This window comes from Camelina sativa, chromosome 12 (genome assembly GCF_000633955.1).
Source record: "Camelina sativa cultivar DH55 chromosome 12, Cs, whole genome shotgun sequence".
In the NCBI taxonomy this organism is placed as follows: domain Eukaryota; kingdom Viridiplantae; phylum Streptophyta; class Magnoliopsida; order Brassicales; family Brassicaceae; genus Camelina; species Camelina sativa.
This window is the reverse complement of record NC_025696.1, coordinates 16,718,451-16,731,330: the sequence shown is the minus strand read 5'-3', so window position 1 is coordinate 16,731,330 and position 12,880 is coordinate 16,718,451. Positions and strand designations below refer to the sequence as shown.

The 12,880-nt window shown below is 36.9% G+C and overlaps 4 protein-coding genes and 1 long non-coding RNA gene across 5 annotated transcripts in view; all 5 read right to left on the bottom strand.

The window, feature by feature from the left end:
- Positions 1–310, bottom strand: part of LOC104731953 (putative 57 kDa heat shock protein) — a 2,688-nt gene extending 2,378 nt beyond the window's left edge. The window contains exon 1 of the mRNA XM_010451460.2: positions 143–310. Within this exon, the coding sequence (XP_010449762.1) occupies positions 143–179 (37 nt within the window). The 5' untranslated portion in view covers positions 180–310. The remainder of the gene's footprint in view (positions 1–142) is intronic.
- On the bottom strand, positions 1,553–2,365 carry LOC109128091. Its single transcript, XR_002034545.1, has 3 exons — positions 2,340–2,365; positions 2,147–2,197; positions 1,553–1,968 (listed from the first exon to the last, which is right to left on the bottom strand). It is a non-coding gene; the product is annotated as an uncharacterized LOC109128091 (long non-coding RNA).
- LOC104733580 (putative 57 kDa heat shock protein) lies at positions 2,382–3,230 on the bottom strand. Its single transcript, XM_019233585.1, has 3 exons — positions 3,022–3,230; positions 2,506–2,880; positions 2,382–2,389 (listed from the first exon to the last, which is right to left on the bottom strand). The coding sequence occupies exons 1-3, from the start codon at positions 3,056–3,058 to the stop codon at positions 2,382–2,384; spliced, it is 420 nt and encodes a 139-aa protein (XP_019089130.1). The 5' UTR covers positions 3,059–3,230.
- Positions 3,601–5,313, bottom strand: LOC104731950 (putative 57 kDa heat shock protein). The gene is made up of 5 exons (XM_010451458.2): positions 5,166–5,313; positions 4,646–5,014; positions 4,509–4,538; positions 4,337–4,387; positions 3,601–4,092 (listed from the first exon to the last, which is right to left on the bottom strand). Exons 1-5 carry the CDS (start codon positions 5,200–5,202, stop codon positions 3,755–3,757), a joined length of 825 nt encoding a protein of 274 aa, XP_010449760.1. The 5' UTR covers positions 5,203–5,313; the 3' UTR covers positions 3,601–3,754.
- LOC104731951 (putative 57 kDa heat shock protein) lies at positions 5,669–11,196 on the bottom strand. Its single transcript, XM_019233826.1, is given in 19 exon segments — positions 5,669–6,121; positions 6,388–6,411; positions 6,524–6,553; positions 6,660–6,686; positions 6,860–6,889; positions 6,999–7,037; positions 7,143–7,231; positions 7,277–7,354; positions 7,356–7,379; positions 7,430–7,493; positions 9,338–9,547; positions 9,776–9,799; positions 9,928–9,954; positions 10,087–10,122; positions 10,125–10,213; positions 10,268–10,301; positions 10,430–10,462; positions 10,502–10,900; positions 11,099–11,196. Coding segments are annotated over 19 exon segments (1,620 nt in total). The 5' UTR covers positions 11,142–11,196; the 3' UTR covers positions 5,669–5,801.

Below are 12,880 nucleotides of genomic sequence, written 5' to 3'. Positions count from 1 at the left end.
CATCTGCACCCATCATCAAAGACCAACAAACAAAGAAATTAGCAAAAAAGATTAGATTTTTATCAAAAAGAAACGATTTTTATGGGTTAAAAAGAAGAGCAAAAATGGTAACTTTATGAAACTGAGATTTTTAAAGTTAGACCTGGAGATTGAGGAACGAGAGAGACAGGGCTGACCATGATTCAACGGCTGGGTGAAGCTTTTCTCTGAGATTTGGTTTGTGAGACTAAGGGTTGAGATCTCTCTCTCTCTCTCTCACTGTGGGTTCTTCTTCTGGCGTTTAGGGTTTTGGGAGCTTTTATGTAGGAGGAGGGAAGGAGTGTTGTGTTGTCTGTCTAGTGAAGAAAGAACACGACAAAACACAAATGGGACACGTGTTGCTTTACTATTTGCGATTTTCACCAATAATAATCAGACGCGTGTTGTTTTCTTTTTGTGATACAGCTTTCTTAATTACGTTGCTTTATTAGCAGAAGAAAATAGGGTATTTGTTTTGTGTATAAATGACATACTTACTAATTAGTGAAGTTGAAAGTAGCAAGTTTTTTAAAAATATATATATTTACAAAAAAGGAATTCGAATGGTAAAGTAATTATTTAATGAAGTATTCTTTTTAGTCGTCTGAGATTTGTATTTAGCTGAAAGTTGCAAGTTGAAAGTTGTAACTCTATACCATGTTTCTTTCTGTAATCGGACATGTCCATTAATGTAATACAAAACATATGTGTATCAACAAGGCTCTGTAATATAAGTCTTTTGTTTTTAGTGCTAGCGAGTGTCATTGATATGTATAAATCATATACGAGAAATTTAGAAAAGCACGTTCATGCATACGATTCATAGTATAACGAAATTATTTTATTTGGAAATTATGTCACAATGGCAAGATTTTAAGTTTCATAGTCATCATACCAAAGAGAGGGTCGTCAGTGCCACGGCGACATGTAACAATCAAACAATTAATATAGTTAATTTTAAAACAAGTCAAAGAAGGAAAAAAAAAATAAACATGGTGGAGAAAGGTATAGTCAAACGTGAATGGTACATACATACATAGCAAGAGAGGGATGGCCACCTGCTGCAACAATTGGAATCAATAACACAAACCCATGAAAAATGTCAGATATATATACATACATTACTATTAAAAAAAAAAAACTCTAGTAATATGTCAAATCTCTGATCTATTAACCGAGAGATAATAGAAGCAGAACAAAAAAAAAAACAAAATATAAAAAATACTACTCACCCAAAACAATGCGTGACGCTTCTTGACACTAATGTTTCATCAAAGAGGAGGATCAAGTGCCTGGTACTGTACAACACTATAATAATAATTACAATCGGTTCTCAGTTATTTAATTTTAGTTTGGTTTGACTTAACCAAACGTTTAATTAATTAATTTGGAACTCTCTGTGGGTATAACTAATTTACTTGTTTCAAAACTGGGGTTAGAGACCTGTTTTGGTAGCTAATTAATTGGTTTCCTGCTCAGCGAGTTATATATGTTGACAAGTGTTCTATAAAAATCCTTTGCAATTCAATATAGAGACATAATTGGAAACTGATAACAATTTTGAGTGACTCAATAAAGAGTAGAGCGTTAGACAAAATAAGTTTGTGTCGTTGAGACATCATCCAAAGTAGTCATAAAACATAAACCGACATAATCCACATAACAACGACACAATCCCGGGAAAAAACGGTCCATTCTAGATGAAAGACGTCAGATACTCAGATAACGAACACAAGGTCTCATCATGAAGTCATCATCAAACTGAAGGGATGAGGAGGCGAAGCACACCGTTCTTGGCGATGGTTTTGACCCGACGGCTAGGAAGGTCAACAGGAGCGGAGAGCACAGCCACGTCACCGGAGTAGAAACGGCTAGCAGAGTCATGGCCACGAGCAGGAGCTTCACCAGTCACATTCACTCTCCCATTCGTGACAGAGACTTTGAAGTTCTCTTCGTCCACACACATATATATATATCCACAACAACAAAGATTCCCTTTTAGAACAACCAAACTAGTCACTATACTTAAATGCAAAGATCTTAGTCTAGATCTATATACTAACAATTCTAAATTTTTTATAAGTACAACAACATATATATGCAGAAGGGGGAATATGTGATTTAATACCATTAGGATCCGTGCCAGGGACAAAGCCGTGACGAGCCGGGCAACTGCTACCTACATATATATATATATATGACCACAAAGAGAGTGTAAACATTTTAAGTAAACTATATATAGTTCAAAAGTTCTGTGTATGAAATACCAAATTATAGAAAGTTATCGAAAACAAACAGACCGAATTAAATAATAAAATTACCTTCGCCGTCTGACCCACCAAGAAGCTCTGTAGATAACAAAATTAATTAACTTTTCATCAGATTTATCGAATTAATTAACAATAATATATAACTTAAGCTGTGAACAAATATATATATATATATATATATATATATATAAAAAGAAAGGGTTTGAGAAATATATACAGAAGCAAGGGCCTTGAGTAGCAATGTGGGTCTTGGTGAGGATAAGCCTGAGAACACCATCGGACATGTGGGAAATGAAGCCGGAGATGTCATGACATTTGCAGACGAGTTGAGTCTTCGTACGGCCGATTTTGATTTTCGGTTTAAAGGTGATACCGTAAATCCGGTGAGAGCCGTCGTGGATGTTCTCCTTCGGTGCGTAGGCGTAGATCGTTACAGCTTTCTTGGACTCGTCAATGAAAACTATCACACCATCTTGTGGAACACCGGGAAGATCAAACCTGATGAAGGTGTCGTCGTTCTCCAACGTCTTAAACTCCATCAACCCTTTTGGTCCACTTTCTAGAAACTGGTTGTTGATTGCGTAAAACCCATCTAAAACCCCACACAACAAGAAGCAAAAAAATGACAACTTTATCCGGAAAAAGAAAACAAAAAAAGGAGGACACTTTGATTGGTAAAACAGCAAAATGTAAGTGAGATTTTGAGGTTTGGTTAGAACTTAGAAGATTTTACCTGGAGATTGAGGTACATGATTAACAGGGGCGACCATGATTCAACGTCGAGTGAGAGATTTGTAGCTAGCTTTTTAAAGATTAGGGCTTTCTAATTCTCTCTCTCTCTCTCTCTTCCTCTGGGTTTTTGGGATATCTTTATGGGAGAGAAGGAAGAAGACGACGGAGTAGTCTGGTGAAGGACACGACAAAATCTACCTAGGGGCCGGGACACGTGTCTCGTTCATGTTTTGTGATTTTCAACCAATACTAGTTAGACACGCGTTGTCCTCTGAAATTAACTTTCTCAATATATAAGCTGAAATAGAGCATTTATAATAACTACAATCGACGCCAGATTTGTGTATACGTATTAAACATAATTACTAATTACCGAAGTTGTAATGACTTGGAAGTACTAATTACGAAGTTGTAACTTGAAAGTATCTTTAAGCAATTAGTAACTCTTTCATCAGGACTATAATTACAATCGGTTCTTGTTTTCGGTTTGGTTTGACTTCTCGATTCAATAGGGAGATATTGGAAACGGGTAACAATTTTGAGAGACTAAATAAAGGACAGGGGCGTTAGACGAAACATATCAAAATAAGTTTGTCGTCGAGACATCATCCAAAATACTCATAAAACACAGGTCGACGAGAACCAGAAAACAACGACAAAATCCCGGAAAAAAAGGGTCCACTATATTCTAGATGAAAGACGTCAGATATATATATATATATATATGAGTCTCATCATGAAATCATATCAACAGGAGGGATGAAGAGGCGAATCACACCGTTCTTGGCGATGGTTTTGATCCGACGGCTAGGAAGGTCAACAGGAGAGGAGAGCACAGCCACGTCACCAGAGTAGAAACGGCCAGCTGAGTCATGGCCACGAGCAGGAGCTTCACCGGTCACTTTCACTCTCCCATTCGTGACAGAGACATTGAATTTGTCTTTTGGAACGCCAGGCATGTCTACACGCAAGTATAGTTGGCCGTCTGGGAGCTGCTTCGACTCATAGGCCATCTTCGATCCTTCGTCCACACCCCGGTATGGCATCAATATCGGACCAGTTAAGTTGGGGTCTACATCCACAACAATGCAACAAATTAATATTCCCTTTTAGCGAATAACCAGACTCACTATATATATACTAATTAAAGGCAGCAAGGATATCTACATCTCTATATATAGTAATAACAATTCTAAATATTTCATAACCACTTTTTCAAGCCTTTCATAACCACAACAATTCTAAATATTTATAAGTACAAGATATAGTATAAGCTTGCAGATGGAGAGAGGGGGTAATATGTGGATTACTAATACCATCAGGATCCGTGCCAGGGAGAAAACCATGATGACCCGGATCACAGCTAACTATAGGACCAGAAAAAAATTAAAGACAGTGTGTAAGGAAACTATACAAGTTTGTTTATGAAGAAATACCAAATTATGGAAAGTTAATTAGTGAAAACAACAGATGGAACTGATTGATTACCATCGCCGGCTCGGCCACCACCAATAAGTGCTGTAGAAAATTAACAAACTCATCATTTAAGTTAAATTCATCAATCAGATTATCGAAAAAATAATAACAAACAGTGAGAGAAAAATATGGGTTTTGATAAAACATACAGAAGGTAGGTGTAGTGGTGGGGGTCTTGTTGAGGATAAGCCTAAGAACACCATCGGACATGTGGGAGGTGAAGCCGGAGATATCATGGCATTTGCACTCGAGATGCGTCTTCCTACGGCCGACTTTGAGTTTCGGTTGAAAAGTTAAACCGTAGCTCCGATGAGAGGCGTCATGTTTGTTCTCCTTTGGCGCATAGGCAAAGATCTTCACACCTCTTTTAGACTCGTCAATTAAAATCGTCACACCGTTTGGTGGAACACCGGGAAGATCAAACCTGATGAAGGTGTCTTCGTTCTCCAATATCTTAATCTCCACTTGCCCTTTTGGTCCACTTTCTAGAAACTGGTTGTTGATTGCGTAAAACCCATCTAAAACCCCACCCACCAATCAACACCCAACAACAAGAAACAAAATAAGTTAGAACTTTATCCCAAAAAAAAACAAAAAAGGAGGAAACTTTTTGATGGGTAAAAGCAAAATGTAAGTGAGATCTTGAGGGGTTGGTTAGAAGATTCTTACCTGGAGATTGAGGTACAGGATCAACAGGGGCGACCATGATTCAGCGTCGAGTGAGAGATTTGTTGCTTAGCTAGTTAGTTTAAAGATTAGGGTTTTCTTCTCTCTGATCTCTCTCTCTCTCTGGGTTTTTTGGGATATCTTTATGAGAGTGAAGGAACAAGACGGTGTAGTAAGTAGTCTGGTGTGTAGGACACGACTAAAACACTAATGGGACACGTGTCTCTTTTCTTGTTTTGTGATTTTCAACCAATACTAGTTAGACACGCATTGTCCTCCTTTTGTGAAATTAACTTCCTTACGTTTTACTTTTTACTAGCAGTAATAGAGCATTTATTAACTGCGGTCGACGTCAGATTTGTGTACACTAGACTAGTAGACTTAGACATAATTACTAATTAGCGAAATTGTAACTTGAAAGTATAATTACAGAGGAATAAGACATACGCGATACGCGTGAATATAATCATAAAGATCTTACGTCTACAAATTAATTAAAAGTCCATATTAATAATATTTCGGGAATCCAAAAGAAAAGACAAACAGACGGTCCATAGGAAAACAAACAAGACAATTCCAAAAGCAAAGCATATATGGATGATCTCTAATTATTAAAGAAGCGATGAATATATTAGATTACTAGGGAGGGATAACGAGACGGACGACACCAAGCTTGGCATTTATCTCGATCCGACGGCCGTCATAGCCTCTAGGGACAAGGGCGATTTTGCCTAAGTAATTACGCCCACATGAGTCGTGCATGGTCGCAGGAGCTCGTCCTATGACGGTGACAACACTGTCCCCGTCAATTACCACCGCGACGCTGTTGTCGCGAACACCAGGCATGTCGATACGGACAAACAGACCACCGTTCGGGAGCTGCTTTGGCTCGACAGCACTCTTGGATCCCCCCAACACTGACGGGTGTGGTAGTATGGTCCAACCCGCGTGCGCCGGATCTGTCCATTTTGATGTAACACACAAACACAAATAACCCTCTCGATCTCTTAAGTTTTTTGTTCTAGTAATAGAGTAATTGATATAGTAAGTGATATCTACGAGAAAATACGTACACACGTTACGTTCATGCATTTGATACAGTATATACTAGGCATACGATTCATACTCTAACTTAATGAAACAAATATATTGGAAATTATGTCACAAAAATTTATACCAAAAAAAAAAAAATTATGTCACAATGGAGAGAGTTATAAGTTCGTACCAAGAGGGTCAGTGCCACGGGAACCTACAATGAAACAATCAATGATGTTCATTAGTCTATATAACCAACCAAGTTGTCTTTAATTAGGCCGCTAATTTATAACAGATATATGAGAATAATATCTAATCAAATATACCTTCTGGGTCAAGTCCATGGAGATGATCAGCTGCAAGATTAACAAACAACAAACAGAAGATTTTTTTAAAAACAAGTCAAAGAAAGAAAGAAAAAAAAAGAAATGGTGAAAAAAGGTATAGTCAAATGGTACATACCATTACCAGAAGGATGACCATCTGCGTCTGCAACAATTGGAATCAACAACACAAACCCATGAAAAATGTCAGATATGTACATTACTACATAAAACAACCCAAGACTCATTTCTAAAAGAGGCTCTCAATTCTCAAATGACAAGACATTTTCTCTGATCTAATAACCAGAAAATAATATAAAAAAATCATATTATATATACCTTCTGGGTTATAGTCACGAGTGATGGAAGCTGCCATATAAAACATACATCAAATTAATAACACAATCGATAGAGATAATGACAAATATGATCACAAATAATCAAAAGACTAAACAAATTAAATAGAGATCGACATTACCAAGGGAATGAATATCAGTAGGTCTCTTTGCACCCCTAACTACAAATTAACAAATACCAAAAAACAAAATGTCAGATTTTGTACTTTACTAAATCAAAGCGCAAGAAAAAAAAAACACATTCTGAAGAGTAATGAAGAACTTACAGGTACAGAAGGAAAAACCATGAAGATCGGTCTTCTTCTTGGTTAGGATGAGTCTAACGACACCGTTTTCGACAAAACTCTGGAACTTACTGATAACACAGCAGTCACAGATGAGTCCAGTGGCGTTACCGTACTTGCGGTGAGAAGAATCGTGTGGGCTCTCTTTCGGTGCATCTCCGGTGACGACAACAGTTTTCTCCGACGGTTCGAGACGGACGACAACAGTATCTTCCTTGACTCCTGGGAAATCAAGCTTCACGTACAGATCAGGGGTCTCTTCCAAGTACTTGAACTCAATAAACCCTTTTGGTCCGCTCGCTTGGTATGGATTGTTCGCTGCGTAATACCCTTCTGCACAACACACCCACAAATAAACACCAAATACAGAAATAGAAACGTATCAGTCGACAAAAAGATCAAAGATTTCGTTATTATTAAAGAAACGATGAAAGAAAATGAGAATCTGTTGTGTAAAAAGATCCTTACTTTGAAGAGATTGAGGCATCGGAAGCATGTACAAGATCGGCATGGTTACGGCGGCTGAAGATCTTTTTAGGGTTTTTTTTCTTTTTGAGATCTGTCTTTCTTCCCTCTTATCTCTCTCTCGTCTTTCTAGGGTTTTTGGAGGTTTTAAAGAAGAAGAAGCTAAATGAAGCTGTGAGAGAGAGATTGAGAGAGAGTATGGGGTGGTGTCAGGTGATAAACGACAAACTCTCTCTCTCTCTCTCTCTCTATTCCTACACGCGTGTCTTAATCGTATTTGCCAAAATTTTCAATTTATCATTTTACTTTATTTTGACTGATTTCAATTTTCTTCAATATATTCAAAAAAAAAAATCATTAAAACGCTTCGTTTTCAATACATATATAGTCCGTCCGTACACTGTGAAAGATAAAGTTTCTTTAATAACACGACGACAGACACAAAAAAAAAAAAAACAAAAAAAAAACAAAAAAGTTGGTCATGAGAGGTAATTTGCAACAATATAATGTACACAATATATACCACAGTTGTTTAATTAAATATCGATCTGAGTTTAATTTATGGTTATAATAATCCTATACAATTAATCTTCACTGAGACAGAAGAAGAAGAAACAGTTGACTAATTTATGTTTAATGTATAAAGCAAATTAATAATGAAATTTATCGATACGTTAAGTTAAATTTATGGTTATTGTACCAAAATTTCTGCGACGTCCTTGAACTTTGGATAAAGTTAGAAGCAACCTGTACAGATAAAATATATTTATAGGATAAAATTTGGGAAGCGTGCTGCAATAATTTACATATTTATTCCTTTTGCGGTCGTCTCTAGTGGGTATTTTTGGTCTACGTCTACGTGTAGAGATAAATAATGGATATACGTATCTTATGCAAAAATAATGGATATACGTTTATTATTATATTTTTCGCTAAGAAAGTTACTACATATCTTATGCTAAAAAAAAATATGGGCAAAGGCATTGTCTACGATATATCATGTTATGCTATATATAAACGCGACGCGAATGTGGTTCATCACTAAGCCTTACCTATAATAATAATAATATAATTCGCATTGTATACTAGCTATATACTAATATATCATGATCAAAAAGGTTTATCCAAATAAAAAAATTGACTATATCGTATTTAAACTTTTATCAGTTAAAATTTATTTAGCATAAAAATTAAGGATATAAAAACAAAAATTATAATTTATACCCAATTAACAGTGAAATTAGTAAATCTTTATTTTACTTTATAATTGTAAGCCGTAATTCCTCAAACATCAAAATTTCTCAGACCAAATTAAAGGTTTATCTACTACCAGCAATATTTTAACCATATGCATTAGACAAAGATTAAAAAATATTTTAACAGGCATAAACATACGAGTGAATATTATCATAACTAAACGTCCTCTTACGTACATATTAAAGCCATACTACTAATTAATGAGTGCTCTTGAACTATTGGGGAATTCAAAAGAAAACACAAACAGATATGAATGGATGCATGGTCCATTGTTGGAAACAAGATAATAAATTCCAAAAGCATGATCTAATTAAGTAATTAATTAAGATGCGATGATTTTTATTAGTAGGGAGGGATAATGAGACGGATGACACCAAGCTTGGCGATTATCTTGATCCGACGGGGGTCATAACCTCTAGGGACAATGGCAACCTTGCCTACGTAATTACGTCCACTTGAGTCGTGCATGGTCGCAGGAGCCCGTCCAATGACGTTGACAACATCATCGCCATCCACTGCCACCATGAAGCTGTCGCTGGGGACACCAGGCATGTCAATACGGAGAAAGAGACCACCGTTTGAGAGCTGCTTTGACTCGTAAGCAGTCGTGGATCCCTCCAACACCGACGGGTGTGGTAGTATGGTCGGACCCGTGAACGCCGGATCTGTCCATAATGTAACACACAACATAAATCTGTATCAATAAGCCTCTCTCTACATGTAAGTCTTTTGTTTTAGTATAGTGCAATTGATTTATACGACTATACGAGGATCATATCATATTAATTCATAAATGTTGTATAGACATTACTTATACAGTTAAACCTACTCTAATAAAATTAATACTACTGGGAATTATGATTACGTCGCAATGGAGAGTATAAAGTTCATACCAAAAGGGTCAGTGCCACGGCAACCTGAACAAATAAAACAGATAATCAAGTTAATTAATTAACCAACCACATTTATAGGTTTATGAAGTTGTCTTTAGGCTAATACATAATAACTGAATATATATATGATAAAAATATCAAATCAAATGTACCTTCTGGGTTAAGTCCACGGAGATGAGCTGCAAGATTCACAAACAAAACAAGAGAGGATTTATTATTTTATTTTTTTTTAAAAACAAGTCAAAGATAAAAAAGAAGAGGATGGTGAAAAAGGTATAGTCAAACTTCAATGTTATATTAATGGTACATACCAAGAGGATGGCCACCTGCGACTGCAACAATATTGGAATCAACACAAACCCATGAAAAAATGTCAGATACGATACTAAATAAAAGCAGTCAAGACTGATTTCTAAAAGAAGCTCAAAAGATCGACGACTAAGACATATCATCATCTCTGATCTATTAACCAGAAAACAATACAAACAAAACATACCTTCTGGGTTATATCCACGAATGATGTTAGCTGCCCAAATTAAAAAGTCACAAAACAAACATAACATTAATAATCAAACGATATATATCATAATTATTGACATATAATTAAGAACAAATTATAATCAAAAATATTAAACAGGTAGCTGGAGACACTACCAGGTACATCAGTAGGCATCCTTGCACCTCCGACTAAATCAATACCAAAACAAAAATGTTATTTTAATTTACCAAAAAGGGTAAGGAAAAAGCATGCATTTTGAAGGCTAATATACTTACAGGAACAGAAGGTAGGAACATGGAGATTGATCTCCTTCTTGGAGAGGATGAGTCTAACGACACCATCACCAACAAAACACTGGATGTTACTGATAACACAGCAGTCACAGATGAGTCCCGTGGCGGTTCCGTACTTGCGGTGAGAAGAGTCGTGTTTGCTCTCTTTTGGTGCGTCTCCGATCACGACAACAGCTTTCCTCGATGGTTCGAGAAGGATCAAGACGCTCTCTTTAGTGATTCCTGGGAAATCAAGCCTCACGTACAGATCATGGGTCTCTTCCATGTACTTGAACTCAGTAAACCCTTTTGGTCCGCTCACTTGGTATGGATTGTTGGTTGCGTAAAACCATTCTACGCACACATACACAAAAAACCGTATCAGTACAGATCAAAGTTTTTTTAAAAGAGATGATGAAAATGAGAATCTTGATGTGNGGTTGCGTAAAACCATTCTACGCACACATACACAAAAAACCGTATCAGTACAGATCAAAGTTTTTTTAAAAGAGATGATGAAAATGAGAATCTTGATGTGTTAAAGATCGATACCTCGAGGCAATTGAGGCGCCGGAGCAATGTGCAAGATCGGCATGGTTAGGGCGGCTGAAGGTTTCGGAGTCTGTGGGTTTTTGTTTTTGCTTTTTGAGATCTCTCTTACTCTCTCTCTCTCTCTGGTCTTTGATGTTTTGGGAGGTCTTATGAAGCTATAGACTATAGAGCAAAATGAAGCAGTGAGGGAGAGAAGAGAGTATGGCGGTGTCATGTGAAAAACGACATACTCTCCCTGTTCTTACACGTGGCCTACTCGTATTTGCCGGAAACTTCAATGACTTTAATTTTTGGTCTCGTGGGTTTGGTCTACGTGTACATAGTGATGATTTCGTACTGAATTCGCTTTTTAGAAAATGTTCATATAGCAATTAGCAAGTTACAGTAGCTTTAACCCAGAATAACAATTTCGCTTACACATTTTTTTTTTAAAACATTTAGTTACATTTTTTTCGCCAAGAAAGTTACAAATTTTTTGCAAAAAAAAAAGAAAAGAAGAGCAAAGGCATTATTGCATTGCATATATACGTTGAATAATGATCATAATATATGCAATAAATAAGAATTATCGTAGAGCTAGGGGTCGAATTGAAATAAATTTGTTGATTATATCAGTGAGTTGTATTTGGATATATAACAATCTAGAAAGAAGGACATGCGCCTATGTGTTAGCTGTCTCCAATGGCTCTCCGGACTGCGATTTAATCCTTGAACTGAATTATCATCAGAATATTACTAGCTAGTGCAGTACATCGTATTGAAACTTTTTTTCTTTTTTTTTTTGATAAAATGTGAATTATATTTATCAAAAGAACGTTGTTTAGTACAAAATTTGGGGTAAACCAAGGCATAACTATGACACAAAAAAAAAATTAATTCAGTCATAGGAATTAGAGATGCTAGTAGCCATGAGCAAACCACTGAGCAAGGAAGCGACCACAACCTTTATGGTGTATACGAGCAAGTAAGGTATCCCTTATACTATGGTCGATTTGGGAGAAGATCACAGGAGCAGAGGAGGTCAATCCTTCATGGAGCCGGAGGTTCCTTTCCTTCCACAACATATAGATGGTTGCTTGAGCAGCTAAACTTTTTAGTGTTGATGAAAGGTGGGGAGATTTGGTCAGGAGCCAAGAGATCAGGATACTCCAGTTGACAAAGATGCAGGGATGGGCCAAGTCGAGTCATGACTGTGGACCAAACTTCTTCAGCGAAAGGGCAGTGGAGTACAAGATGATCATGGGTTTCTACCTAAGAGTTGCAGATGTGACATTCAGGTGCAATGTGCATTCCCCAGTTGCAGAGGCGAGCTTTAACTGGCAAGCGATCCAAATTTGCAATCCAGAAATTAGGCCTGGGCATTTTAACCGAATCTGAAACCCGAACCCGAACCCGACCCGAAATAGGCAGTTCGGTTCGGGTAAGGATGGTGTATAATACCCGATCGGATGTAGTTCTCACAAGGTTTACCCGAACCCGATCGGATATCCGAACCAATCTAACCTATGTATACATCTATACATCTATAGATCTATCTATTGTGTATAATTCCTAATTTTATTTTTACACAAGCCTGCGATAGCCTGTTCGGTTTCTCATTCTCAAAATCGAGACAAAGTAAATCGTGATAAAGGTGTAAAATCCCCAATTGTTGTTAAGCAATTCTTGATCTAGTTTGAGAAGATTGGAGGAAAGTCTGCAGCCTCAAGTAGAACTCTGATGAAATTCCAGCTTACAGTATCAAAGGCCTTACGCAAATCCACTTTAAGCATACCTCTGGGA

What these genes read in the sequence shown, in the direction of transcription:
- LOC104733580 (XM_019233585.1), bottom strand. Translation starts at nt 3,058, where the DNA reads ATGGTCGCCCCTGTTAATCATGTACCTCAATCTCCAG. An exon ending in TCATGTACCTCAATCTCCAG is followed by an intron (nt 2,881 to 3,021) that starts GTAAAATCTTCT and finishes GTGGGGTTTTAG; the next exon opens with ATGGGTTTTACGCAATCAAC.
- LOC104731950 (XM_010451458.2), bottom strand. Translation starts at nt 5,202, where the DNA reads ATGGTCGCCCCTGTTGATCCTGTACCTCAATCTCCAG. An exon ending in TCCTGTACCTCAATCTCCAG is followed by an intron (nt 5,015 to 5,165) that starts GTAAGAATCTTC and finishes GTGGGGTTTTAG; the next exon opens with ATGGGTTTTACGCAATCAAC. An exon ending in TGGTGGCCGAGCCGGCGATG is followed by an intron (nt 4,388 to 4,508) that starts GTAATCAATCAG and finishes CTGGTCCTATAG; the next exon opens with TTAGCTGTGATCCGGGTCAT.